The sequence below is a fragment of the Lampetra planeri genome, chromosome 35 (assembly GCF_965212315.1).
Source record: "Lampetra planeri chromosome 35, kcLamPlan1.2.h2, whole genome shotgun sequence".
Classification (NCBI taxonomy): domain Eukaryota; kingdom Metazoa; phylum Chordata; class Hyperoartia; order Petromyzontiformes; family Petromyzontidae; genus Lampetra; species Lampetra planeri.
Genome location: NC_136141.1, coordinates 2,224,857 through 2,251,916, shown reverse-complemented (window position 1 = coordinate 2,251,916; position 27,060 = coordinate 2,224,857). Strand labels below are relative to the sequence as shown.

General features: G+C 51.3%; 1 protein-coding gene across 1 annotated transcript in view; it reads right to left on the bottom strand.

The window, feature by feature from the left end:
• The window catches only part of LOC144730165 (unconventional myosin-XV-like), a 105,347-nt gene that overhangs the window by 58,585 nt on the left and 19,702 nt on the right, over positions 1-27,060 (bottom strand). The window contains exons 16-24 of the mRNA XM_078610765.1: positions 26,928-27,053; positions 18,836-18,913; positions 17,558-17,697; positions 16,779-16,824; positions 15,741-15,865; positions 14,556-14,664; positions 13,335-13,510; positions 10,586-10,670; positions 1,624-1,692 (exon numbers count right to left, since the gene is read on the bottom strand). Coding sequence (XP_078466891.1) covers positions 1,624-1,692; positions 10,586-10,670; positions 13,335-13,510; positions 14,556-14,664; positions 15,741-15,865; positions 16,779-16,824; positions 17,558-17,697; positions 18,836-18,913; positions 26,928-27,053 — 954 coding nt within the window. The remainder of the gene's footprint in view (positions 1-1,623; positions 1,693-10,585; positions 10,671-13,334; positions 13,511-14,555; positions 14,665-15,740; positions 15,866-16,778; positions 16,825-17,557; positions 17,698-18,835; positions 18,914-26,927; positions 27,054-27,060) is intronic.

Below are 27,060 nucleotides of genomic sequence, written 5' to 3'. Positions count from 1 at the left end.
TGTTCAATACAATTGAATATTGCCACCGGTAACATGATCAATACAATTGAATATTGCCACCGGTAACATGTTCAATACAATTGAATATTGCCACCGGTAACATGTTCAATACAATTGAATATTGACACCGGTAACATGTTCAATAGAATTTAATATTGCCACCGGTAACATGATCAATACAATTGAATATTGCCACCGGTAACATAATCAATGCAATTGAATATTTGCACCGTCGGGAATGCAACTGGGACACGATGCAGCGCCATTGCCACTAAGCAATAGCAATGTGAAGACAACAATCATGGCGAACCAATGGATCTCAGGCAGCATTCACCCCACTGCTATTCTTGAACGCGAAGGCGACGTGCTCAGGAGCTATCGAGGTCTGTTGGGCGCGAGAGGGCTTCAGCGGAGGGAGTTTGCGTTGTTTTGCTATTCCTTCTGCACTGCAGGAGCGCAGGCTACGGTGGGTTTACTCTACGCCCCTTCCTTTGGGTTGAATGGCCACAAACGCACGACACTACCGTGGCTTGTGTCTTTAATTTCCACTGTGCACAATGAGCCCACTATGTTCTACCCTCTCTGCAGTCGTGTCTTTGCAATCCACTGCTGGATGAGGGAGGGCCTCCCCGCGCGGCGTGGGGGTCACGGGGAATTATTTGACCATACTTCACCACGCTGGTCAGCGCGGTTTGGTGAAGGCCAGGGAGCGTAACCGTGGTTTCGAGCAGAGATGCCGCTGCTGGACCACCCTCTGTTGAACCATCACCCAAGCACAGCGTTGCTGCAGCAGCAGCAGCAGCGCCGTGACTACCCTGGCACGCACGAAGGTCACCTACCCAAGCGCTGTCCTCGCCCACAAAGGACAACCAGATCACAATAACTCACCAATCGTGACCTTTACGGTTTGACCGTGTGCGTGTATGTGTTCGGGTTCACAGTTCCACCAATTGTAAAACATTATCGGCCTACGTATCCTAAACCCAGTCTCCTGTGTGCACGCACTATCGGTGTATCCGTCATGGGATTCCAGCCATCCTCATGCCGTCGTCGCCGCCTCAGACTCGGTTATCAGAGACACGTGCCGTTATCCCTGCTGTTTGTACTGCTCATTAGTTTTACGACTGTGGCAGAAGACCACCTCTGTAATCAAGGTTCCCTTAAGTTCAGGTCTCTCCCACAGTCAACGACACGGCGCACCGCGCAACACGCTTGGATCCGTGATCGTGACGAACGTCCATGAGTAATCGGAGGGGGTGACCACCAGGGCGTGGCAGCTGTGGTAGGCGTGGGCTGTGAGATGGCAGAGTTCAGTGTCACCCCCCCTCGTGTGAGCGATGGGGTTTTTTTCCGGGTTCTCCAGTCTCCCCGCACATGAAGCCAGACACTCATCGTGAGTGGAATCGGTCAAATACTCCAATGTAGCACGCTCCGAAAAAGTCGTCGTGAGACTCAGTCAGAGCCAACCGTGCACCTCGGATCAGCACGGTTGGCTACGTACGGTACGAAATAAGTTCAACATACATACACACTTTCCTGGATTGGCATTATTATTGTTGTTGTTATGAACGAATCGCCATGCTTAGTGACAATATCCCAACGCGATAGGCATCGACAACTCACGTTCGCCATCGCTCCAGTTCCAAACGGCCCCAAATGGGCCTCTTGTCTCAGCTTCTCTTCTTCTTTATACTGCCAAGGGGAAGAAAAAAAACAAAAACATTGATTTGATCAGTACGCAACGCTCGTCCCAGGAAGGTCCACGTGGTCAGCCTCCCAGGCTTGACCGTCGCAGGGCCATCGAGATAAGCGCGACGCGTAGAACTACAACCGAGTCCGCAGCCGAATGTGCCCGACGTCGCCCCAATCTTGGAAGCGAAGTGCGAATAATAATCCTCGCCAGTACTTGGGACGGGCGATCAACACGTGCTGTGGTGGGTGTGCGTCGGCAAAGGTGCGCGACGAGGAGATGGCGGTGCAAAGTGTCACGCCGCGCTTGGTTGGTCGGGGTTGTTTTCTCCCGGGCCCTACCGGTTTGCCTCCCATATGAAAACAAACGCTCGCGAACGGAATTGGCCCAAACATCTCAACGCATGGGGGACCCTCGTGGTAAAGGGTCCCGAGATTCGACGAGGCCTGCAGTTACGTCAGGAAGTTATACAGTTTGGTTCGATGGGAAAAAAAAAACACTGCAATTATTCATATTTGCAGGAAGACAGTGAATATATCAACATTGTGTCTGGTTTGCCATCTTCAAAAAAAAACCTTAATAATGATTGCCAAAGCGCAATAATAAACTTCCCAGAAACGCTCCGCGTGTGTAATAATTGACAAAGAGTTATCATTTCAGATGAGGGTTACTCCACCTTCGACTCTCGGCCATACCTCGAGCCATAACTCGAGACTAGGTGTGGCCTACAGACTCCAAAGAGACCCACAGAGATACGGACACTTTTACCCTGCACTGACCCTCTCTTGCATCATGTACACTATCGTGGCTGTGATGTTCACTGCGGTGGACGTGATGTTCACTGGGGTGGACGTGATGTTCACTGCGGTGGACGTGATGTTCACTGGGGTGGACATGATGTCACAGTGTGTGGAACCTCCCCAGATTGTTGTCTACGAGTCCAAGTGCTCCGACATTGTACAATTGCACCGAGTCTGCATTCCTTCTACAGCGATGCTGCTCGTGATGTAATGGCTATTACACTGGACTTGCAATCTAGAGGTCACCTCCGATTAGCACGGTTGGCTACATATGGTGCGAAAGAAGTTCAACATACAAACGCGCAATTTGATCTTCCGGCGTGGCAATTTGGAACGATGGTGCAAGTTTTTTTTTACCAACATAAAATAAAATTAAAAAACATAAGAGACGGACTAAACGAGCATTTTTTATTATTTGATCCCACCCCTGGGAATCCAGCTCCTGTCTAATCTGCAGTGGTGATGCCCCTCATCCTCAGTCCCCCCGTCTCTTGCGGTGCGAGTTTCTGAAAAGCACTCTGCCACCCGTCCACCCAGCGGTATAAATGGGTGACACCACAGTTAGGCGATTGGCAGGTCACGTGTGATTGGGTAAAGTGCGGGATTAGCCTCACATCTTCCAACACGTCTGATCAGCATGGGAGAGTAGACCAATACACCCTATAGAACTCCCTCTGGCCTCAAGCGGAAGTCCTTCCGCCAGCAGTGGCACGAGTGAGCAATTGTAGGCCTGCACCTTTACCGCGTTCTCTGGTCCTGTCTCTACTCCAGTCTATCCCCGCAGCCATCCGGAAAATATCCCGTGAGAAATTAAGCCTTGGGTGAATAGCCAGCCAAAAGTTACTGTCAACAAATTTCCTCGACCGTCGCTACAGATGAATTTTCATTTTGTCAAATGGCAGCTTGGGAAATGTTGCGCCGTCTCAGGATTTGCGAATGGCGTAGCCATGCTGACAAGCAGTGAAAACAAAACTGTAGGAATGCACTGAAGAATATCACAAAACGAGGAGCTTGGGCTCAAAAATATACACGAACAAAAGTTGCGCAGAAAAGGTGTTCCGAACAAAATTAAACCAATTGTTGGAGTAACACCGTTATAAATTAAAGCAGAATATGTTTACCTAGGGCAGTGATTGAAGGTTGATCAGGATCAAAATGATTAAATAAAGAGGGGATCGAGAGCAGAATCTAGTGATTTATAATTAAAAGCAGCATACTGGAAAGTTTTCAATCAGCGCACACTGCTGCCTCTGTTGTACGGGTTAGTAATGTGGACAGTGTGGAGGGGTGCACAAACTCAGCAAGGGAGAGAGACGCTCGCTCAGAATTACGCCGAGGAAAAGGGAGAGAGGATCGTGCGAAAGCAGGGGACGCAAAACCAGAGGTGTCACATCGACCACTAGAGACGGCCACGTGGACTGGAGCGGGCCACGTTCATCGCTTGAAGGGGACGATGGGCGCGGGACGAGATTGGCGGTGAAAACACTGCGGCCAAAGGAGGAACCGCAGCCGAAGGGGCGACCACGGCAGAGACGGAGCGATGAGATGAGATCACGTGCAGGAGCAACATTAATTGCGGCGGTGTGTGGGGAGGCCTTCATCCAGCAGTGGATAGAGAATGGCCAATGATGACGATGATGGGCAATGTCAGCTTCATAACAGCCCATTTCATTTGTTACCGTTTCACCTTATTACTGTCACTCTCTCTCTCTTCACAAAAGGAAAAAAAGCCACGTTCGTGCAGCAAATGTCTGCGGTTATCTGCTGTGTTCAAGCTTCCCATCCCTTCACGGAACGCTACACAGTCGAGAGACAAAGCTCGGTGGGGTAGCCATCGAACGCGCAGGCGGTGTAACTGCACCAGCTGCACCCTCGAGGGGCCCAGGACACACGCCGACCATGCTACTACAAAGATCCCCCGTATAGCCTTAACAGACTGTTGGGCCAAGTGCTGTTAGCGGGTAGCACCTATATGGGCCGGCACGGCACACGGTAGGGTGGGTGGCCAGCAACCACGCCCGACCAGCTTTGTGACGATGTTTACACACCGCACCAGGTACTCATTTGAGGCAGAGTCGACCTAAAGGAGGCCCTGGACCGGTTCAGATAATCGTCACTGGCGTTGTCGGCCGTGAGCGGGAATCGAACTCCGGTCGCTGGGATCGTAGCGCAGCTACACTACCACTCCCTCGCACGCGAACACACCTCTGCCCGACACGGCACATTTCACAATAATAAATATTCTTTTTAAAAACAACACGAAGACGACAACGATTTTGTATTGTCCCATTACTTTCCTACACAGATGATCCATTGCTTTAAAACAAGACAAAAAACCACCGCGTCCATCCAAACGTCTCGGTTAGAAATAGAAAAACAGACCCCAGTGAACAACGCCCCAGAAGAGCCAGCCTCGGCGAGCCGCGTTGTCGACCGCGCGCGGAGTGGTCCTGCCCAACGCCCAGCCGGACGGGGAGATATCCCAGGGATGGGTTCTCGCACAAACTCACGACGGCACTCACCCGGCAGGTAGCGCTTAATCCTCTCGGGCAAACCCTCTTGGCCTCGCCGGTTACTCACGCCGTTGAAAAGAAAGGTCCTCTCTCACCGTACGTACGTCTCTCACATCTGCCCTTTTCTAGCAGACTTGAAAAAATCGTTGCGGGCCGAATTCTAGACAGGACGAATGACACCGTTAAGGACTTGGACTTGCGAACACAAACAACGCAACTATTTCCCGTGTCAAAGTCCAGCCATAAAAAGCCGTATTGCGCTACAAACGTTATCTGGCTTTACGCACTACCGCTGTGCGCCCTGCCTAACGCCGGCTCCCAGAAAAGGGAGCAACACCCCGTAACATCGCACTGCAACAGGTTGCAAAAGGGCTTGCGTGATAACGGGGGCATCGTAGGGGAAATCTCTCGTCTTCTGCCGCTTTGGGGAAAAAAGGACGGCCGAGTTGGTGCTGCGTCGTCAACTCGCATTCGTGAATCCAGGTTCTAAGTATTTGTGAGATCTCGGCTCCAAGTGGCCCGTTAAATAGGGGGCATCTGGCCGGCTCAATAGAGCGGTAGGGTCAACACGCTGCATGTCAATGCCCTTCTCTTTCTGCTTCATGCACCTCCCGTCGTCTATTTTCCCACACTCCAATACACCCCTGGTCAAGAGAGGTATTAATGCGTATCTACTTATCTACTTAAACCCACAGTGGTGCTGTTTGTTGTTGACCACCTGGCGTTTTGGGCCTCTATGCCTGCGCCTAGGGATGCTTATTTTTTATAAAGAATTTAAAACAGTAACACAAAATAAGTTCCTCTATGCCAAATCAGATAAGAGTCCACATTATATATATACAAATAACATCTATGCCCCCTTTTTCGATTTAAAGCTTTCGTGACTGCAGGGATTCATCTTCTTGGTTTTTTCGGTAAAGTCACGTAGAAGGGAAGTAATAAAATAATAAAAATAAAACATAATAAAATAATATAATATAATAATAATATATAATAATTATTTTATTATGTTTTATTTTTATTATTTTATTACTTCCCTTCTACGTGACTTTACCGAAAAAAACCAAGAAGATCTATGCCCCCTGTTTAAGATATATTTTATCAACTAAAGTCACATTTCTCCCACCACAACTCTAGAAAGGTCTGTGTGCTGGATTGATTGACAACTACTGCACTTGGTGCGAGCTAGACAGGAGAGAGGAAAAAACAATGTCGTGATTATATCCCATTAAGACGCTTGATAATTCAAGTGACTGGCTGGTCCAGAGGTTTGATGTGCAGAGCTGGCACTACTTGTAAGCTGCATTCAAGCCCAGGTTTCAGCCACCTGTGATCACACTGGGTTGGCAAGTCGATGGTCTCAGCCTGGTCGCCATAGCTGCACGAAAAAGCAAACGCCGCGTGATTCAATTCCTGCTGTGAGAATTAAAAACATCGCTTTGTCATGCTACAAAAAAAAAAACAATCTCCCATCAAGAGTGTTTGGAAACGTGCACACCGCTAACTGCATGAAGGGTAAAGATGCCGAGTCAATGTTTTAAAAGACGTCTTATGAAATAATAAATCCCTTTTCCGGTAATTCTCTGACAAACGTGGGGCCACACCGCCTTGCCAGCTTTCCCGATGGATTCTTCATCTCACGACGGCGCGATGCTGACAGGAGAAACTTAGAACGTCCTGGGGAAATACAAACGACGTAACTTTAAAAGATGTTTAATTGCTTTATTGACAGGCCTCGTGTATTACTAAATAGCTCGGGGGCATGCGGTTGGTTGTTTAAAGACTGAAAAGAGACGGAGGACCCTATGTGGATAATGAACAACATCACACTTAGGCCTTAGGCTTCAAGGTGTTGAGAACAATACGCGTGGATCGAGGCTGCAGGGAATAGGCTACGAGATTTATGCGATAGGTAAACATCAAAATGCACTTTGGATTTTGCCGAGCGTCTCAAATAAAAAAAAACTGCATAGCCTGACTCTTCACAGAGGGACGTGCTTCGTGGAGAAGAATGAAAGCGTTTTAATTGTTGAAGAGAAGAGACGGTCATAGGAGAAGAGGGTTGTCTTGGGAGCAGGGGGTCGACAGGACAGATGGCCGCGGTAGGGAAGGACGTTCCAGATAAGAAGATTGGCAGAGAGAGAAGAAGCGATCTCCCACTGAGCGGAGGTTGACCGAGGGCTTCAACGTAACTCCATGGTTGCTGGATTGGAAAGTGGAAAGTGCATGGACGGGAGTAGAACAGGTGGAGGGGTGATAGGGGGAGAGATAGGAGGAAGCGTGTAAAATGGAACATTTTGAAAATTGAGGGAAGTCTTGAGGTAGAACTGGGATTGGATTTGGAGCCAGTGGAGGGATCGGAGTATTGGGGTCATGTCGTTTAGTTTCTGAGTTCAGGTGAAGAGTTTGGTAACAGCAGACTCTGTAATATAAGTAGCACATCAGTGTGTTATCATCTTCCTTCAGTGACTATATTCTTCTCAAACTGTCGTGAAAGCACAGTATACCCCACACCAAAACTTTTTTCCCACCAGAGTCAAAAGCAGATCAAGGCTTTTGCGTCACACATATAATCGGTGAATACGAGATGCTCTTTCCCATTTTCGAATTTGCAGGTCCGGCCAGTGATGGATAACTTTGAACATGGTCGGCTCCAGCGAACCAACGTGGAGATTGATCGCGTGAGCTCCATCAGCCCGCAGCCACCTAAATCTGATCTCTACCCCACGGGGGGAAGGGGGGGGCACGCCCATCCACTCCACTCCCCACACGTTAGCGTCTCCTCGCCTGGTATGCAGGAGGTCGTGGGTTCGATCCCGACCCTGACGCCTGCTGCTGTATATTTGGAAGAGTGGTCACCACATCTACGCCTCTATATAAGGTACGAAACAGGTGGACTTCTCCACAAATCTGGCTATCGCTTGACGAAGCTGGTTGTAATTACTGCCGAAACGTTGTACTCAGATTGTAAATGTTGTGGCTTGGCTCTCCAACACACCGGTTAGTGCTGTACTAGTGACGAATTGGCACGTTCTGTTTACGTGACAACCCTTACTAGTTGGCTGTGTCAGGTGTTCGCAAGTCCAGAATCAACGCACGTTTAGAGCATTTGGCTGCTGCTACACATTTCCACGTGATAAGCCGCTTTCATTGAGCTATCACTTGTGGCCAAGTCGCTTAGAAATAAACTCCTTAAAAAAGTTTTTTAAAAACAACGGTTTTATTTTAAAGTGCAACTAAAAAGTAAATAACTCGATTGGACAACGGGAAGTGGACAACATCTTGGTCACAAGAGACACGCGGTGCCGGCTTCTTGGGCGAGGCAATTCCACAGTTTAGGGACCGCGGCGTTTTTGACCTACACAAATATATACTAAATGTTAATTGCTTTAAAGGAGGCAATTAATTGATGAATTGACGCCGATTTTGATACAGGCATGCATTGTCACTGGATCTGAGTACGTGTGCAAAATTTCGAATTGATTAGACAACAGAAAGTGGACTAAATTTTGATTACAAGATTTGACCACGACAAACAGGAGTCAAGTTAAATAAAACCGTTGAAAAATAACTTCATAGCTCAGTGGGCCTTACCTGGTAAACAAAAAAAAATAGTTGAATAGTTACATTTACCGATTCGATCTCGCCGTACGTATTTAATGCTCCGGGCGTCTTTTGAGCAAATTCGAGGACAAAAAAATTAACCGACGGTGCCGCAAATTCGTCGAGTTACACGAAAAAAACAAATGTGACGGATCAGTCCACAATGGATCGCATTCAAGAACACGCGCCATAAACCGTTTGTGGTACCTGCCCATAGTGCTGTATCGCCGCAGTAAAAGCTGCAAAACTATGCGCACGGCCCTGGTGATGCACTCTTTGCCGTCCATAAACAATATAGGCTCGGCTTAGCTTTAGTGTCACGAGTAACGGGTGAGTGTTAACCCCCCCCCCCCCCCCAATCGTTAACCAGAGTACAGCCTGGCCTTTGCCGTAAGCCATCGTCTTTCCTCACGGCCGCTCACGACCAGGGTTTGCCACCTGTCCCGATTCTTCCCAGGATCGTCGTCTTTTGTGAGACACCTGCCCTGGCAAATCTATTGCGAGCCTTCTTCCCACGAAATATATCCTGGGGGTTTTCTTTTTTGCACTGCGGTCGCGACAACCACCACTCATGCCGCACGAACGGGGATGGGTAGGCGGCGAGGGATGGGGGGGGGGCCTGCCACAACACCACAGACTGGTGCTCATTTGAGCTTGGAGACATGTTCACTTTGTGAGGAGCGCCGTAATTGGGCGGGCCCATTAAGGGCCGTAGGAAAACCAGGCAGCTGTTGACTGCTGAGACATTGGCTCAGTCGCATTCCTGAAATGGCCTTGATGACGTGAAGCGTGGGGCAGAATTGAGTGCATTGGATGGACCGATGACATCAGTCATCTCATTTTCAAGGCCAGTTCGAAAGAAAACGATTTTCTTTCAAACTGATTTTTGCGTTTAGTTTATTCTCCTTACCCCTCACCTCCGAATAGCACGGTTGGCTACGTACGGTGCGAAAGAAGTTCAACATACATACATGGACTCACACAGAGACCCATAGACTCACACAGAGACCCATAGTCTGTTGTCCTTAAACTGCACCTCGATGAGCGACGTTCATGGGAACAGAAACAAACGACAGTAGCGGTAGAAGAGTCGTAAAGAGGTGGATGGCCACCAGTAAGCGAGTCAGTGGAGTGAATTGGCGAGTCCTGGATCAACAAACAACGTGACTGCTTTACGTTGAATGCTGTCAAGTGCAGTGAGGTGGGCACTGGGCGCTCTGCCCCAGATGACAGCAGTGTTCCAACTTGGGGTGGTCAGATGACATATGCCAGGCATGGTGGGAGTCATGCCTTCCTGTCGCGTGTGAACACACCTCCCAGTATTATTATTTCTCCGCCGTGGCTGCCTGTAGTCCAGCACTATCGAGGCAGCAGCGAGGGTTGGTGGGTCACTGTAACAAGTGTTGCGAAACTCTCTTCCCGTGGGCGTCGCGGATGTGCCTTCATAGCTCATCGGATTCCTCCTGCAGTCTAAATAAAGATTCTGGTTCTGAATCGGCCGAAAACCTCTTAAAATGAAAACCCAACGCTGAACCCTCGTGAAAAAGAGTCCTACCACCCAGTGTGGCCTTCCTAGATAAACAAAGTCAGTACAATTATTAAGACTCAAGCTAGATTTGAAGCTTTCGTGACTGCAAGGATTCATATTTTTTTCGGTAAAGTCACGTAGGTAAAAAACAATAATGATAACAACTAAATTAAATCACGACGTTTCGGGCGCAACACAAGCGTCCGTCATCAGGTGAGAAAGCATGGCCTACTGCCGATGCAGACTGCATCGCTTGTGTTGCGCCCGAAACGTCGCGATTTAATTTAGTTGTTTTAAATTATTTTATTTTTTACCTACGTGACTTTACCCAAAAAACCAAAGAGTAAGACTCAAGCTCATGCACTGCGCAGGGGGTCAGTGCGGAAAGGGGGGGGGGGGAGGTGGAATAGAAGAGGGGGGGGGGGGGCGGTGTCTCGCGGGACCTGCGCACCTTCAGGTACCTCCGCGTGAGAACGATGATCCGCACCGCGGCCCGCAGCTGCACCCCGCCCTGCCGGTACCGCTGGAACCGCCGCCTGCGCAACGACAACGAGCCACGTCACGGGGACGGCCACCACCACCGCCGCCACAGTCGCCACCCTCCTAGAGAGCCCCCGACGTGCACACACAGGTCAAAGGTGGCTCACGTCCTGTTCCTGGAACACAATCGCCTTGTTGGGGTACAGGCGGTGGCGCTGCGCGTGGAGACGAATAATGCGCGTTACCTTTGTTTCCACGGATTGATATAAGAAAAATAGGAGGCGATTCGAGTGAACTTGGGTGTGGCGCAATTTGACCCACAATTCCAGTGGACGGACGACCAGAGGTTCGAAAGTTGACTTTTCGAGTTAGTTGAGGTATCACGTGAATTGGGTAGTCCTCTCCCCAGAAATTAATATTTTCGCTTGGCTCGAATTTTGACGCAGAGAACTCAGGCCAGCCCGAGATAATCAGTATTTTGTCCAAAAACATGGAAATGGTGTTAATGGCCAGAGAGAGGCAAATAGGGTAATGATTATCCATAAGTTCTTCGGTTCATACAAATTGGATATAAGTTTTATGTATTTTCTATAAACACACATACAGACAGCCCATGCACCTTCTCATTCGGTCTCTGCCAGACTTCACACCTAAAGCCCATACGTCATACTCATGTTGTAGAAGTAAAATGTTAGGAAGATTGATGAATGGGGCGCCGCTGTGGAGAGATGTTAACTGCCTCACCTGATATACAGGAGGTCGTGGGTTTGATCCCAACCCTGATGCCTGTAAATTTGAAGTTTGCATGTTCTCCCCGTGGTGGTGTGGATTTTTCTCCAGATCCTCCGGTTTTCCCTTCCACATTTAGAAACATGCGTTTAGAGTATTTGGCTGCTATAAATTTCCACGTGATAAGCCAACTTCGTTAAACGATCATTTGTGGCCAGGTCACTTCTGAAAAAAAGCCATATAGCTCAGTGGGCTTTAGCTGGTAAAATAAAAATAGGTCAGTTCAAGTGGGTGGCAAGGCCCCTTCATGCATAATTACAAAAAATACCGATCTATTCAGATTGCTATATGGAGCGGTCGCGCAAATGTTTAGTGCGCTGCGCCATAAACGTGGCGGCACATAACATGAAGAGCGGGCGACTTCTGAACAAGTCCCCGGACCCTCCCTTCGACAACGCACACGGACCCAGCATGAGGTGGAGTACGGTCAAACAACCCCCACGACTGGTGGACAAAGAACCGAAATTAATTATACAAAGAGAATTAATCACACAGGATCAGTAACCTGAAAAGGACCAAAATAAATGCTGACATCTCTCATGCCCATAAAGTACAACCCCACTCACTGAACTTTATCCCATCCCTGTCAAACTGGAGCCACCCTTTTCAGTGACGCACACGAAAGCTTGTACATACGCACGCACGCAACCCACACCCACACAAATTAGACTTCTGGTCTCTCAAGCCCTCGCCGAGTTAAATAGAATAACAAACTTGAACTTAGAACCAAAAACAATACGGCAGTTTCTATTTATATAGAGCATAGGGGTGCCTGGTGATGAGGACATCTTATCTGCCTCGCCGAGTACCCAGGAGGTCATGGGTTCGATCCTGTACGCTGACGACGCCTGTTGTATATTTGGGGCACGTGTCCTCTCTCTCCCCGTGGTGGTCGCGTGGATTAATCTCCGGGCTCCACCGGTTAGAATCAACACACGTTTAGATTATTAAACTGCTGCTATAATTATCCACGTGCGATGACGAAATTGGCCACTTTGACGAGGTATCGTCACGCGTGTGTCCAGGCCGCCTCTGAATAAGCGCTAACAGTTCCATGTGCTTTACCTGGTAAATAATAAAATGTTAGTTCAGTTCATCTCCTAAACATGACCGCACATCATGGCATCGGTCGGGGAGGTTTGGATCATTCGTAGCGATCGCCACCTGCGAGTGTCCGAAAACTTGTCAGGACACCTTCTGAAAGACAGTCACGAGACTCTGTGAGGCCTTTCTGGGTAAACAAACGTTAATACTAATCAATATATACAAAGATCTGGACTCACTGCCGCTCATTCGCGTTTTAGTATTTAGTTTGTGTTCAAGATAACGCATGCACATACACAGATAACGTTCCCCTTGTTAGCATTAGATACCTTTGTAGGTGCGCCCGATTACAAACTTAACAACACACAAGGGGGTGGGGGTAGGGCCAGGAACAAAAGACAAAGACCCCCAGTATAGCGTTAACAGACTGTTGGGGCAAGTGCTGCTAAAGATCAGTTGAGCACACATACAGGCACACATGATTCTGTAAAGCAGCGGTTCCCAACTCCGTGGCAAGTTTGACATCTCTAGGGCAAACATACGCGAGTCCTTACATTTTTCTAAGAGCTCGGGGCCTGTGGTTACGTAATACTAGAGAGTGAGACAGAAGATCCTGCGTATAGCACCGAGCTAAGGGTTCTGCATGAAGGTGTTCAGGAACACCGCTTGTATATGGATTGCGGCTGCAGGATCTAGGCTACGGGGGTTTACCGACATCGAAACAATATGACACGATCTTGATTCATGACACCAATGCAACGTTAACTCCGAGCCTGATCCCACTGAGGCCATGCAGCAAGCAGCAAATCCGGCGCCACCTGTCCCACGTGTTAAGTTATTTCTGGGCGGTTCTGCGTGATCTCCCCCCCCGCGGGCAGCGCAAGCACCTGGCCCTGAAGCCGCGGATGTGGGCCTGCAAGACCACGGCCTTCTCTCGGAAGACGCGGTACTGCTTGCGGAGGATGTAGCCCCGCAGGTGCCGCTGGATGGTGATAGCTGCCACCTTGACCCGCCGCTCGCGCTCCCTGTCCAGTCGCACGTAGAGCGCCTCCTTCATGAACACCTGGACACCGCGCAAGCACACACGCGTGTGTATGTTGTATGTATGTATGTTGAACTTCTTTCGCACTGTACATAGCCAACCGTGCTAATCGGACGTGCGGGGGAAGGACGACAAACTAAACACAAAAAGCAATTCAAAAGAAACGAGTTTTCAATTTAGATTTAAGAGTGCATAGCTCCAGTGGCTTCCTAATACGGAAAGAGCGTTCCAGACGGCCGCAGAAGCACATCTTAAAGTGCTCGATGCGATGACCATCTTTGTTCGACGGCTAGCCACAGCACAACGGCAGTGGGGTTAGAATAAAAGAAATATATAATTGACGGTATTCGTGCAAAAACTGCACGTCACAACACCGTACAAGAAAACAGCAAAAAAAGATAACAATTTAATACTCAGCAGCGCTACCGCGTGTGTGCAATTACCGGAAAATTGATTCCGAGTCGACTCAGAAGTTCTGGGTGCGATTCGTTTTGCTTTCGTTGCTTTACACGCTTCCGACAATCTGTACTCTGTGTGTTCCTCCACCACCCCCCCCCCCCCCCAATTGTAACCCAACTGTTGTCAGTGTCGTGCAACTCAACTAAAATTCCACAAGGAACTCTCGGACAACTACGTCCGAGATCCCTTCAAGTGAAGTCGGGTCCGCTCAATAGGGGGCAGCACTTTCCCGCCCGTCACGTTACAGGGATAAATGGCTTGTTGCGTTACATTTAATTCTCAGAGCGGGAATTTAGCCAAAATTTAGTGCAGAATCAAATTTAACGAGACGGTTTATTGTGTGCGGTCCGCGGTGAGCCCGCCAATGCACTGCACTTGAGAACGCAGTTTTATGCAGGTGTCTGAGCCACCCACCCAGCTCGACAATCTGTATTCGCTTAATACGTGCGAGTGCATTTCTCTCGCACATTTCTTAGCTTTGTACGCATTAGGTCCGAAATACACTCTACTTTTGTCAAAGGTATTTGAAAATCCTCTTCGATACTCGGTACAGAAAATGCTTCCCCTTCAGCTTGGCCATCTCCTGGCAACTGCACTCCTGTCTCACCTGGCTGAGGCCTATCCTGAATAGGCCCTCGGGCTCTGGCTTGAGGGTGTTCAGGATGGAGAGGCACCCGTTTTTCCCTTCTCCAGTGGTTTCTGTCAGAACTGCATATCTGAGCCGAACAACATAATGTATCATCATTTACACATTAAACCATTGAAATGAAACAAAAAATATTCTACCAGGTAGCTATTTTTCAGAAGCGACCTGGCCACCAATGGTAGCTCAATGAAGTGGATTATCACGTGGAAATGTATATCAGCCAAATACTCTAAATGCATGTTGATTCTAAATGTGGAAGGAAAAACCGGAGAACCCGGAGAAAATTCCACGTGACCACGGGCAGAGAGAGACACGCAAACTCCAAAAATGCAGACGTCAGGGTCGGGATCGAACCCAGACGCACTCCTGTATACCAGGCGAAGCAGTTAACATCTCGCCACCGTGACGCCATTGACATTCGCATGTAAAACCATTTGTATACAAAGATCGCCAGATATTGTGTTGACCGCTAACAACAAAACTAAGTGGGCTTGAGCAGGACACACGGCTATAACGGATGTTGATTGACGGATGATACAGGCGACAGAATGGCAGCCGAAGAGAGAGCGCATGCCCAAGAGGATGAACCACGGTGGAGATGGAGCAATGGGGTCAGCTCGAGCGTAAGGAGATGGGATGGATTGTGGTGTCGCAGGAGCGTGAGAGATGGAGCCAGGACATGTTAGAATGGACGATGGTCGATGACCAATAATAATAATAATGGAGTGCCAGCCAAGGCATGGAACGCGCAGAGGATGTTTTTTTCCAAGGAGATGGAGCAATGAAAACAGGCCGTGTGTAGGTGCTGGTTGGATTGCTACATCGCAGCTAGATTCGGGAGAGATGCCTGCGGCTTGGGGAGGGGCTTTCATCCAGCGGTGGATGGACCGTGTCTCATGATGATCTGACATGTGTTGACCCACATGGGTGGGTGTTTTGTGGCAGGGCGAACCTATATGAGAGTTAGTTAAGTAACTGCGCAGGTTAGGAAGGGCTGCCACGTACCGGAGGCAGATGCGCCTTTGTGATGCCAGTAGGCTTGTTCGGGGCTTATGCGTGTGGAGTTCCAACTTTCCGAATGCATTGCCATCAAAAGTACAAAGGCACAGGCGTTCGTGACGTTAGAGGCCACGAGGCCTCCCCCACCTCCTGATGAAGGTGTCAAAGGGCATCCGCACCGGGAATCCGGCCTTGCGGATTCGAATCGTCTCCAAGATCCCCAGGTACCGCAGCTGGTTCCGTACGAGCTCCGGCTCAAACGAGCCGGCTTCCTGGTGAACGGAGATCACAAGCACGGTCACTTTAAACGTCGCACTCCTTGAAATGTTACAAACGCGTCGATCGGAGAACGCCCATTTTGTACGTATGCTGAACTTCTTTCGCACCGTACGTAGCCAACTGTGCTAATCGGAGGTGCGGGGGAATGACAATAAACTAAACACAAGAAGCAGTTCTAAAGAAATTAGGTTTCAATCTAGATTTAAAAGTGCTATATAGTTCCAGTGGTTTCCTAATATCGGAAGGAAGAGCGTTCCAGACGGCCGCAGAAGCGCATCTGAAAGCGCGCGATGCAGTGGCCGTCCTTGTTCGATGGCCAGCCAAAAGCCGCTGCTGCGAGGATGACCGGAATTTGGGTGATGGTTTATATGCAGGCTAAAGGCATAATTAGTTTAACATGTAGGCTTTCGCGACCGATATCATCCATAACGGGTTTTTTGGGTTAGATCGCGTGAATATATAAATGTGTCGTTAAAACCCGCCACCACCCGACACAAATGTGTGTCGTAAAAAACTGGCAGCTGCCCGATGGTGCTGGTTGTAAGTAGCAGCAAAACGCCGCAACAACTTGTGCAATGCCGTGGAGTGCTCGCTCTCGCACACACCGGTGTGCCGCGGCAGTACGTTTGTTCACGTGACAACTTTTATGCATGGGCTATGTCGGGTGGAGGAGGATATACAACACACATTTTACTTGTGCGATCTGACCGACAAAATATCAAGTCGGTTTCAATTGTTTCTGCTTCAAACCCTATTCCTCTGAATTCTAAATGCATGAGTAGGATTTTTTTGTAATTTAACGGCCCTTGAATTTCCCCACGTCAAGTTTTTTGAGACCGCACTTATTACGATTTAGAAAGTCAATCTGAAAACCCTGTGAAATGTTGCCCTCGGTGCGCCATTTACCTTCCTGGAGTTTGGCTTCAAACATCGAATCAAACACGTGTTGCACCTGCAGAGGAGAACCATTCAGAGACGGAATTACGAGGGCAATCATCCACAATTAAAAACATTTTTTTCCATTCCTTTTTTTTGTTAGGTCCCAAGGTGTCCCTTGCAACATTATACTTTTTTATTTATTTAAAATGGCTCACAACTCCCACAAAAGGGTTTTTTTTCCTCCCTCCAAGCGCTTAAACGCAAGATGTTCACACAGCCCACACACACCGATACTCGGCGCTTCACACGACGCAGCGAAGGAAAACGAAGGCACATAGCTGCCCACAATGCACTGGGCCAAAAAACGAACGAAAAGTGCCAATGGGCAGCTACGCGCCCTTCATGCGCCACTTGCTGCAGCACTGCGGTGGATGTTGTTAACCGGGGAGGTGATAAAACGATCAAGTCCACCTCGGCGGCGGGTGGAATGTTGCAGCGCAGGATCGCGAGAGGTGGCAGTGGCTTGAGGAAGCCTTCATCCAGCAGTGGACTGACCGTGGCGGCCGATGACGATGATCACGATGATGACGCATTTCAAACTGTCAAGATTTAGAGAGGTATATGCCCTTGTGGGAGAGCCAAAGAGGTTGCCTATCTCGGAGAAAGAGTGAAGAAATCGGCCGGGAATTTCTTCGAAGCTTCTTCGCACAGAGGTCAACCACACTTTTGAAGGCCCCCCCCCCCCCCCCACCGTGGCCCATCAGCGCCTCCTCCTCCTGTGTGGCTTTTCCCCACTAACCACTCACTGCTCCATGCGTGACAGCAGCTCCTGCAGGGAATGCTGGAAGGCGGAGGAGACCGTGTGGCCCGAGGGGCCGCCGCGGGAACCCGGCACCGCCGCAGCCACCGCCGGATGGCGCCGAGTCTGAAAGATCTCGGCGAGCAGCTGAGGACAGGAGGTCGGGCGCGGGACACACGAGGGCAGCTCGGTGACTCGAGGGAGGTGGACTCAGCGGAGACAGCCGCATGTCTGCACGTGCGCACGGTGGGTCTTTTCCTTGGTTATCGGCTGCGTATTGATCAGGCGTGTGTATAGATATGTACATGTATCTTTGTTGAACTTATATGCTTGGTTCTTTCAAGAGATGTTTTTTTCTTGCTGTGGTTTTCACACCTGATGATGATTGCTTGTGTTGCAATCGAAACGTCGTGAGAATTTTATTGTTTTATTATTTTATTATTTTCCTTCTACGTGACTTTACCGAAAGAACCAAGAATATGAATCCCTGCAGTCACGAAAGCTTTAAATCGAAATTTATGTTGAACTTCTTTTGCACCGTAAATAGCCAACTGTACTATTCGGAGGTGCGGAGAATGGACAACAAACTAAACACAAAAATAAGTTCTGAAGAAATCAGTTTTCAATCTATATTATTTAAAAGTGCATAGCTCCAGTGGCTTCCTAATATCGGAAAGAAAGAGCGTTCCAGACGGCCGCAGAAAGTGCACGATGCGGTGACCACCTTCTTTGTCCACCCCTAGATGGAAGTGTGTGTGCGTGTGTATAAAATATTGTGCTGTAGTGGTGTGGTATTTGTTTTTATGTTCAGCGTGTGGCAGTGGCGAGTGAGTGTGTGCGTGTGTTGATTTGTGATCGAGGCAAGTGTTTGTGATGATCGTGTGGCAGTGGCGAATGGTTTCTGCTGAGCGCGTGTGTGGCAGTGGTGGTGATGTGATGGTGAAATGAGTACCTGGTGCGATGTGTAAACATCGCCACTGGGGAGACAAAGGCGGTCGGGCGTGGTGCTGGCCACCCACCCCCTCGTGTACCGTTCCGGCCTTCATAGGTGCTCGCTAACAGCACTTGCCCCTACAGTCTGTTAAGGCTATACGGGGGATCTAAAGATCTAAAGATGCACCTATCCTGGCACAAGCGCAATGGTGACGTCACCGCGACTTAGTGGCGAATAGCAGCTGCTGATATGAGTATGTAGTTTGCCATCAGTGCCTGACAGTGGTGAGTATTCGGATCGGGTGATGGTAGCGAGCGGCGAGCGCTGGCTGCACCGTGGAAAGGGAGCTACCGTGCAGCTGCTGCCGAGGAAGAGGTCCGCCACATCCTGCCGCACGTGCTCACGATTCTTCTCCACGAAATGAGACACCTGCACGCGGCAGAGCGCAGCGGGACGACGCGAACGTTTATTCAGCTCAAAGTTGACTCGATCATAATCGTCGCTCAAGCCTGGCCAGCGAGCCGAGAGTCGGGTTGCCATTCTCCGAGGAGAATATTTCACAATGCCGACAGCGTCTGGAGCGGTGCGCGATTTGTGAGGCAAGGGACAACGGCCGCGCCTTTTAATGTCCCTGGATGACGTTCAGATTTCTCAGGACAGGCTTCAATTTTGGATGCTAAAAGTCCCAGTGTTTGTCATTTGCAAGTAACAAACCACTCAACAGAATACATTTGCATGCAGTTTCTCCCCTCTTGTGGAATTGATAGAGAGTATGCTTCTCTTCCCTACGATCTGTCCCGGATTTTTGCTCCTCAGAAGTGGAAACCCGAGCGATGATGCCTCTGCGCCACCCAGCACGTCCGAGGAGAAGAGGAGCCTCCATCCAGCCACCACACACAAGAAGCATCACACAGGCAGCACAGAGGATCCCTCATACAGACATCAGATAGATGAGCCCACTTACAGACATCACACAGAAGAACCCTATTACAGGCATCACACAGAGGATCCCTCATACAGACATCAGATAGATGAGCCCACTTACAGACATCACACAGAAGAACCCTATTACAGGCATCACACAGAGGAACCCTATTACAGGCATCACACAGAGGAACCCTCATACATATGTAATAAACGACTGGACCACGATGTCTGGCTCAGTGTCCTTTATTCGGTTCGTGCTGTACACCCACACGGCTGTCTTTACTCTGTAGCTTCTCCACGGTGCTGACTCCAATGTCGGCCCGATCCACAACAGCAGCTCCGCTGCTGTTTCTCTCACACAGCCCCCCTTGGCTGTACTCGCTGCAACTCCTCTCTCTCCACAGCTCTGACAGCCTCTTGCTGTCTCTCTCTCTCTCCGCAGCTCCTCCTGGCAGCCACACCGCTGCCTCTAACATGCAGCCCTCTCTCTCTCTCTCTCCGCAGCTCCTCCTGGCAGCCACACCGCTGCCTCTAACACGCAGCCCTTCTGGCTGTCTCCTCTGCAGCTGCACACCACTCCGCAGCTTCCTCTTATCTTCGGGGTTGGCTCCCGATGGCCGTCGGCGCCCCCCCCTCTCCACACTCGCCCGCGTGGCCTCACTCTTTTCCGCTCACAGCCCGACTGCCTTCCCCTTCCGGTTTACCCGCTTAAGGACCCGAACCTTCCCCCCACGTCACATGACTCCACCCCCCGTGACGTCACATCCGGAAGGTCGCTTACGCCCGCATTACACCACCCTCCCCCGTAGAAAAATCCCAGCCGACCTCGGCTGACCAATAGCAAATCGTAATGCGGCGAACCGAGCTTCCCCCCCTAAAGGACACTAAGCATACAATGTAACAGCAAGAACAACAACAACAACGCAATTAACATCAACGAACGTACAAAAGCATGCAATAAATACAACTGTAAGAAAAAAATAACAAGACAACAACAATCAACGAAACGTAAGCGATTTGGAACGTGTGCGGGTCGCCGGCCCGTCCCGGACGGTCGGCGGCCCACTCGCAGAACGGGAACGCGATGAAAGTCGAGGAATGACAGGGGGTAATCCCCCTGTCGCAGCTGGAAGTCCACCGCCGTCCCGTGTCTCTAAAGAGTTAGTCTTGGGCTTGTCCTGTGACCGTGCCCGCAGCTGGGTCGGAAGGGCTGCAGGGCTCGAAGGTCCCGCAGACCTGGCAGGCGTCCTCCGAGCAGGGCCCCTCGTCCCCCGCAATGTCACGGCCGGCCTGTCTGGAACAGGTACGACAGGCTCTCTAGCAAGATCAATGGACGCAGGCAGGGGAGAGTCAGCAGCAACAGACCCCGGCAAGGCAACATTGGGGGATGACGCATCATGTAAGGGAGCAACATATGGTTTCAAGCGCGACGTATGCACAACCCAGTGACGAGACCCAATCTGGACGCGTGCTGACTGTGGGTTGGGAACCGCAATGAGGCGTACGGGACCATGCCAGGGTTTGTGCAATTTCGGCGAGGTCCCCGGACGTACCTGTGGACAATGAAGCCAGGCTAGGTCCCCAACCTTCCAAGGGCACTCCCCCTCAGACCGTCGCGCATATCGCTCGTTCCGGGCCTGGGCTTTGGCCGTAGCCACGCGGGCATTCTCCCGCGCCTCCGTGACTCGGCGAACCGTGTCCTGAATGTATTCAGGAAGTGGTTTACGAGGTCCCTTCACCCCAGTTCCCAATTGCACATCCACCGGCGGCACGTTTTCCCGACCATACATAAGGTAAAACGGCGAATATCCTGTAGCCGCATGAGGCGTCATCCTGTACGCCGAAAGCACCCCGGGGACGTGCAGATCCCAATCTGATTGTTGTTCACTCACGGTATGGCAAAGCATGGCAGACAATGTCCTGTTCAGCCGTTCAACCATACCATCCGTCTGCGGATGGTATGGGGATGTCCGTACTTTCTTAGTCCCAAGGCCCGCGCACACTTCCGCCAATAATTTAGAAGAGAAATTCCTGCCCTGGTCCGTGAGGAGTCTCTCAGGCGCCCCCTTATCCATAATATACCCAAACAAAAAGGCGTCGGTAATGGCCGCGGCCGACTGATCGGGCAACGGCCAGGCCATCGGCCAACGGGAGAGGTACTCAACCCCTACCAGCAAATATTTATTACCCCTCGCCGATGGTGGAAAAGGTCCCAATATGTCCAGTGCCACCAATTCATTGACTCGAGACACCTGAATCGACTGGAGAGGCGGCACGTAAGGATGTTTCGGCGGCTTACGTCGTGCACACGCAGGGCACGCGCGCACGTGCCCTACGACATCTGTCGCCATGCCGTGCCAAAAATAATGACGTTGCAACGTCAACAAGGTCTTCTGCACCCCTAAATGTAAGAGAGTGTCACAATGGAGGGTTCTAATCAACTCGAATCGCAAGGACGTTGGTACCACCAGGCGCCAACGTTCCTGGAACCCCTCCCGCCACATAAGCAGACCATCTCGGAGAGCGGTTTGCGGCCCCACAGCCGTACTCGGACTCCCATTGTCCTTAGCAGACCGCTTCCGCAAGGACACCAATGACTCATCCATCATCTGTTCCCGGATCCAGACAGACCGCGGCAGATTCAAAACCCCGTCAGCCGGTCCCGGTTCCATCGGAGTGTCCGACTTCTCGACGGCCAACGTAAGCGGCTGAGGGGGGTTTGGAATCGGCGAACACCTATGCGTCCCCGACTCACATTTACAAGGGGCGCGCCGCGGTAATCTGGAAAGTGCGTCAGCGTTCGCATGGCGCACTCCCTTCCGATGTTGAATTTGGAAGGAAAATTCCTGTAGCGTGTCCAACCAACGTGCCAACTGTCCGGATGGCTGGTCAATTTTAAGGGCATATTGCAAGGCCGCATGATCCGTACGCACAATAAAAGAACGACCGTAGAGGTATGGTCGAAATTGCCGTAGGAAAAAAACAACCGCCAATAGTTCTCTGCGAGTGACACAGTAGCGGGTTTCCGCAGGAGACAAGACTCGGCTACCATACGCCACGACACGCTCTACACCCCCTTAAGACTGTGATAACACCGCCCCAATACCTGTGTCACTCGCGTCCGTATCAAGAATGAATGGGTGATCGAAATCGGGATAATCCAATGTTGGGGCCGTGGCCAATAGATCACGCAGACTCCGAAAGGCCGCCTCCTCCGGCTGTCCCCAAACAAACTTCCGTCCTTTACCCGTAAGGAGATGCAAAGGCCTCGCAATCGTCGCAAAACCCGGCACAAATCTTCGGTAATACGAGGCAAATCCCAAAAACCGCCGAACATCCCCCACGGTGGCCGGAGTCGGCCAATCCCGGACGCACGCCGTCTTTTCCGGATCCGTGGACACTCCCTCAGCGCTCACAATGTGCCCCAAATAGCGGACGGACCGTTGCAGTAGGTGACATTTCTTTGGTTTGAATTTCAATTTGGCAGAACGCATCCTCGTGAACACTGTCTCCAGCCGCGTCAAATGTTCATCGAATGTGCGGCTGAAGACAATGATATCGTCCAAATATATAAGACATGTCTCCCACTGCAACCCCGTCAAAACGAGCTCCATCAATCTTTGAAATGTAGCAGGGGCCGCATTCAATCCCATCGGGAGACAGTTGAATTGAAATAACCCCTGCGGCGTACGGAATGCGGTTTTCTCCCGTGAGGACTCGTCAAGGGGAAGCTGCCAAAATCCCGAAGAGAGGTCCAGTGTGGAAAAGAACTTAGCCCCCGACAATGCGTCGAGGGAGTCATCCATACGCGGCAGGGGGTACGCATCTGCCACCGATATCTTATTCAATTTGCGGAAATCAACACAAAATCGCAATTTGCCATCCTTCTTCTTAACCAAGACGACTGGAGCGCCCCATGGGCTGTTAGATGGCGATATAATGTCCGCAGCCAACATGTCTTCCACTGCCCCCCGTACGTGTTCTCGCTCCGCAGGACTCATCCGATGCGAATTTAATCGAATAGGGGCAGCATCGCCCGTCTCAATGTGATGGTAAAGCAACGAAGTGCGGCCCAAATCCAAATCATCGGAGCTGAACACATCGGAATATGTCAACAACAATTTACGCAGCTCACCACGTTGCTCCATGGACAGGGAAGAATTTTCGTCACATAAATGAGCAACCCAACGATCATCCGAACTCCTTGGCTCGGAAACCCCAGCAACAACTCCCCGGCTATGTGGACAATCATGGGTCGCAAACGCCGTAGTGGCATGTGCCACAACCGTACCGGCCGGGACACGGACGTTTTCTCCCCCCGCATTAAGCACCTGTAAAAACGGTAATTGATCCGGTCGGACGATGGTCTGTGCCCCCACTAACGCCAACCCGGTTGTTATCGCGGCGGACGGTGACAACAAGACCCCTACTGCTCCTAGCCGATCAGGCAGGGGCTTCCGATACCGCAAGGGTATAAGCATCTGTGTACCAGGTGGGATGTCCACAGATGCGACGGACAGCGCCTGCACTTGTACGGCCGAAGCAGGTCGCCCCCAGGGCGACGGCAGAAACGAGATTTGACGGCCCCCCGGCAGTTCAATACAATTCTCATTGATTTTGATCAAAATGGGCATCTTAGCCAAAAAATCGGTGCCTAACAAACAAGGAACCGCCAAAGATCTCGATATCAACACAACACCCGAGGCCGACACATCCCCAATAGATATCTTAGCATCCACCTGACCCACGATACCCATGCTACCCCCGTTGGCAGCGACGCACGACCCATAAACCGGACGCACAGCCCCCGGCGGGATGCCCAACAGATGAAAAATGACATCCGAAATAATAGTCACAGACGCGCCGGAGTCGACCAAAATGCGTACGTCCACCCCTTGTATAGACCCCGGTACAGTGGACGAGCCCGTAGCGGCCGCGACGACTCTCCGTGCCAACTTGCGCCATTGCGTGACCGAGCGACAAGGCCCCGTCGAAGGGCATGCTTTAACCACAACGTTAGGATGGCGCAACGACGGTGATGGGTGAGGTGTAAAGCCTTGCCGAGTGTCTGGTGCGTGCCGACATGCCTGTTTCGGAGGATCTTTAGCCGACTTGACCGGTGCCGAGGCCTCCTGCTGCGGCGGAGCCGGGAAGCGGGCCCAGCAGTCTCTGGCGTAGTGGCCCCTACGCCCGCAGCGGAAACATTCGGCCTCGTTGCACCGAAGCGCAGGCCTCGCCTCCTGACGGCCCCGTTCTGGTAGCGCCGCGCGCGGTCTCGGCCCGCCGCGTCCCGTCCATGGAGCGGAGGCGGCCGTCAGTTGTTGAGGGCCCCGGTCATCCGGAACATAGACAGCCTGCGCAGGGTTCCACCCCAGCGCATCCCCTTCTTTGACGGGCCCCCCCGTCCACGCCGTCACTTGTTTCCAGCGACGGAGGTTGAATTGCGCATCGAGACACTTAGCAGCCGTCCGGGAAGTTAGCTTCTCATGCCCACACACAGGCATGGGGATCCCTAGATCCCGAGACAGCTCCAACATTTTCCCTAATATGAGAGGCTCGAGCAGGTCCTGTGGCGTCTCAGGATAAGCTGCCATGGCCAGCTCCAGCACCGCACCCCTGAACGCCACGGGCGACTCCTCTGGTGCTCGTTGTCGTTGAGCGAATCGCCGATGCGCATCATCTGGTGGCTCATAAGCATCGGCCATTTCTTGAAAAACACCACATAAAGTTGCCTTCTTATCGGTCGTTATGGAACGGAAGAATCGGACAGATTCGTCGTCCAGGAGAGTCGGCAACACCTCCAAAGCCTCCGCATCGGTCCATCTTGCTGTGCGTACCGCCGCCAAGAAGCGGCAGGCGAACGCACTCCAGTCCCCACCGACGGAAAATTCTTTAACCGTTGTAAGGTGGCGACTCCGACTCCTCTTCCCGCCGTCTTCCAATGGTGGTGGTTGTGATGGCAAATTCAAAATGGCGTCGGCCCGCGGCGTGGCCAAGATGGCGGTTTGGCGCCACGGAGCGCGCAAAATGGCGGCCTCTTGCCGCGTGGGCAATGGCGGCGGCAGGACAGGCAACGTGGCGGCCCGCGGAGCACCACTTGCATCATCCATCGTCCCTGGCGCGACGAGATGGCATAGATGCGCCAGGACGTCCTTAAGTGCCTCCAGTTGTACCGCCATCGCTTGCCATCGTTGATCCGCGTCTGATGATGTCGACGGACCCGCCACCGCGCCAACATCCTCCACTCCCGTTCCCGTGGTCGCCTCAGCCGGGCTCTCCTCCACCACCCCAACAGGATCCGTGGTTGGAGGGAGTTCGTCGTCGTCGGACGAAGAAGCCGATGCAGGCGCCGGATTAACTTTCTTCCTCACTTGTTTCGACATGCCGTTGCACTTCCGACACCAGTGTAATAAACGACTGGACCACGATGTCTGGCTCAGTGTCCTTTATTCGGTTCGTGCTGTACACCCACACGGCTGTCTTTACTCTGTAGCTTCTCCACGGTGCTGACTCCAATGTCGGCCCGATCCACAACAGCAGCTCCGCTGCTGTTTCTCTCACACAGCCCCCTTTGGCTGTACTCGCTGCAACTCCTCTCCCTCCGCAGCTCTGACAGCCTCTTGCTGTCTCTCTCTCTCTCCGCAGCTCCTCCTGGCAGCCACACCGCTGCCTCTAACACGCAGCCCTTCTGGCTGTCTCCTCTGCAGCTGCACACCACTCCGCAGCTTCCTCTTATCTTCGGGGTTGGCTCCCGATGGCCGTCGGCGCCCCCCCCTCTCCACACTCGCCCGCGTGGCCTCACTCTTTTCCGCTCACAGCCCGACTGCCTTCCCCTTCCGGTTTACCCGCTTAAGGACCCGAACCTTCCCCCCACGTCACATGACTCCACCCCCCGTGACGTCACATCCGGAAGGTCGCTTACGCCCGCATTACACATACATCAGATAGATGAGCCCACTTACAGACATCACACAGAGGAACCCTATTACAGGCATCACACAGAGGAACCCTATTACAGGCATCACACAGAGGAACCCTCTTACAGGCATCACACAGAGGAACCCTATTACAGGCATCACACAGAGGAACCCTCTTACAGGCATCACACAGAGGAACCCTATTACAGGCATCACACAGAGGAACCCTATTACAGGCATCACACAGAGGAACCCTCTTACAGGCATCACACAGAGGAACCCTATTACAGGCATCACACAGAGGAACCCTCTTACAGGCATCACACAGAGGAACCCTATTACAGGCATCACACAGAGGAACCCTATTACAGGGATCACACAGAGGAACCCTCTTACAGGCATCACACAGAGGAACCCTATTACAGGCATCACACAGAGGAACCCTCTTACAGGCATCACACAGAGGAACCCTATTACAGGCATCACACAGAGGAACCCTCATGCAGACATCACACGGAGGACCGACCAGCCTTCATGGAGGCTCCTAAACCTCAGGAGGCCTCAGGAGGCACGGTGAGAGCGGCCCACGATGGACGTGCCTGGTAGGTGACCCGGCCTGCGTAATGCTTTATCGTGAACTCAGGCAGAGGGATCTTGGGCTTGCTGTAGAGCTCGTTGCCACCGTGGTGGTAGTGGCACTTCTGCAAGAAGCTGTGGTCTGAGGCCTGCACC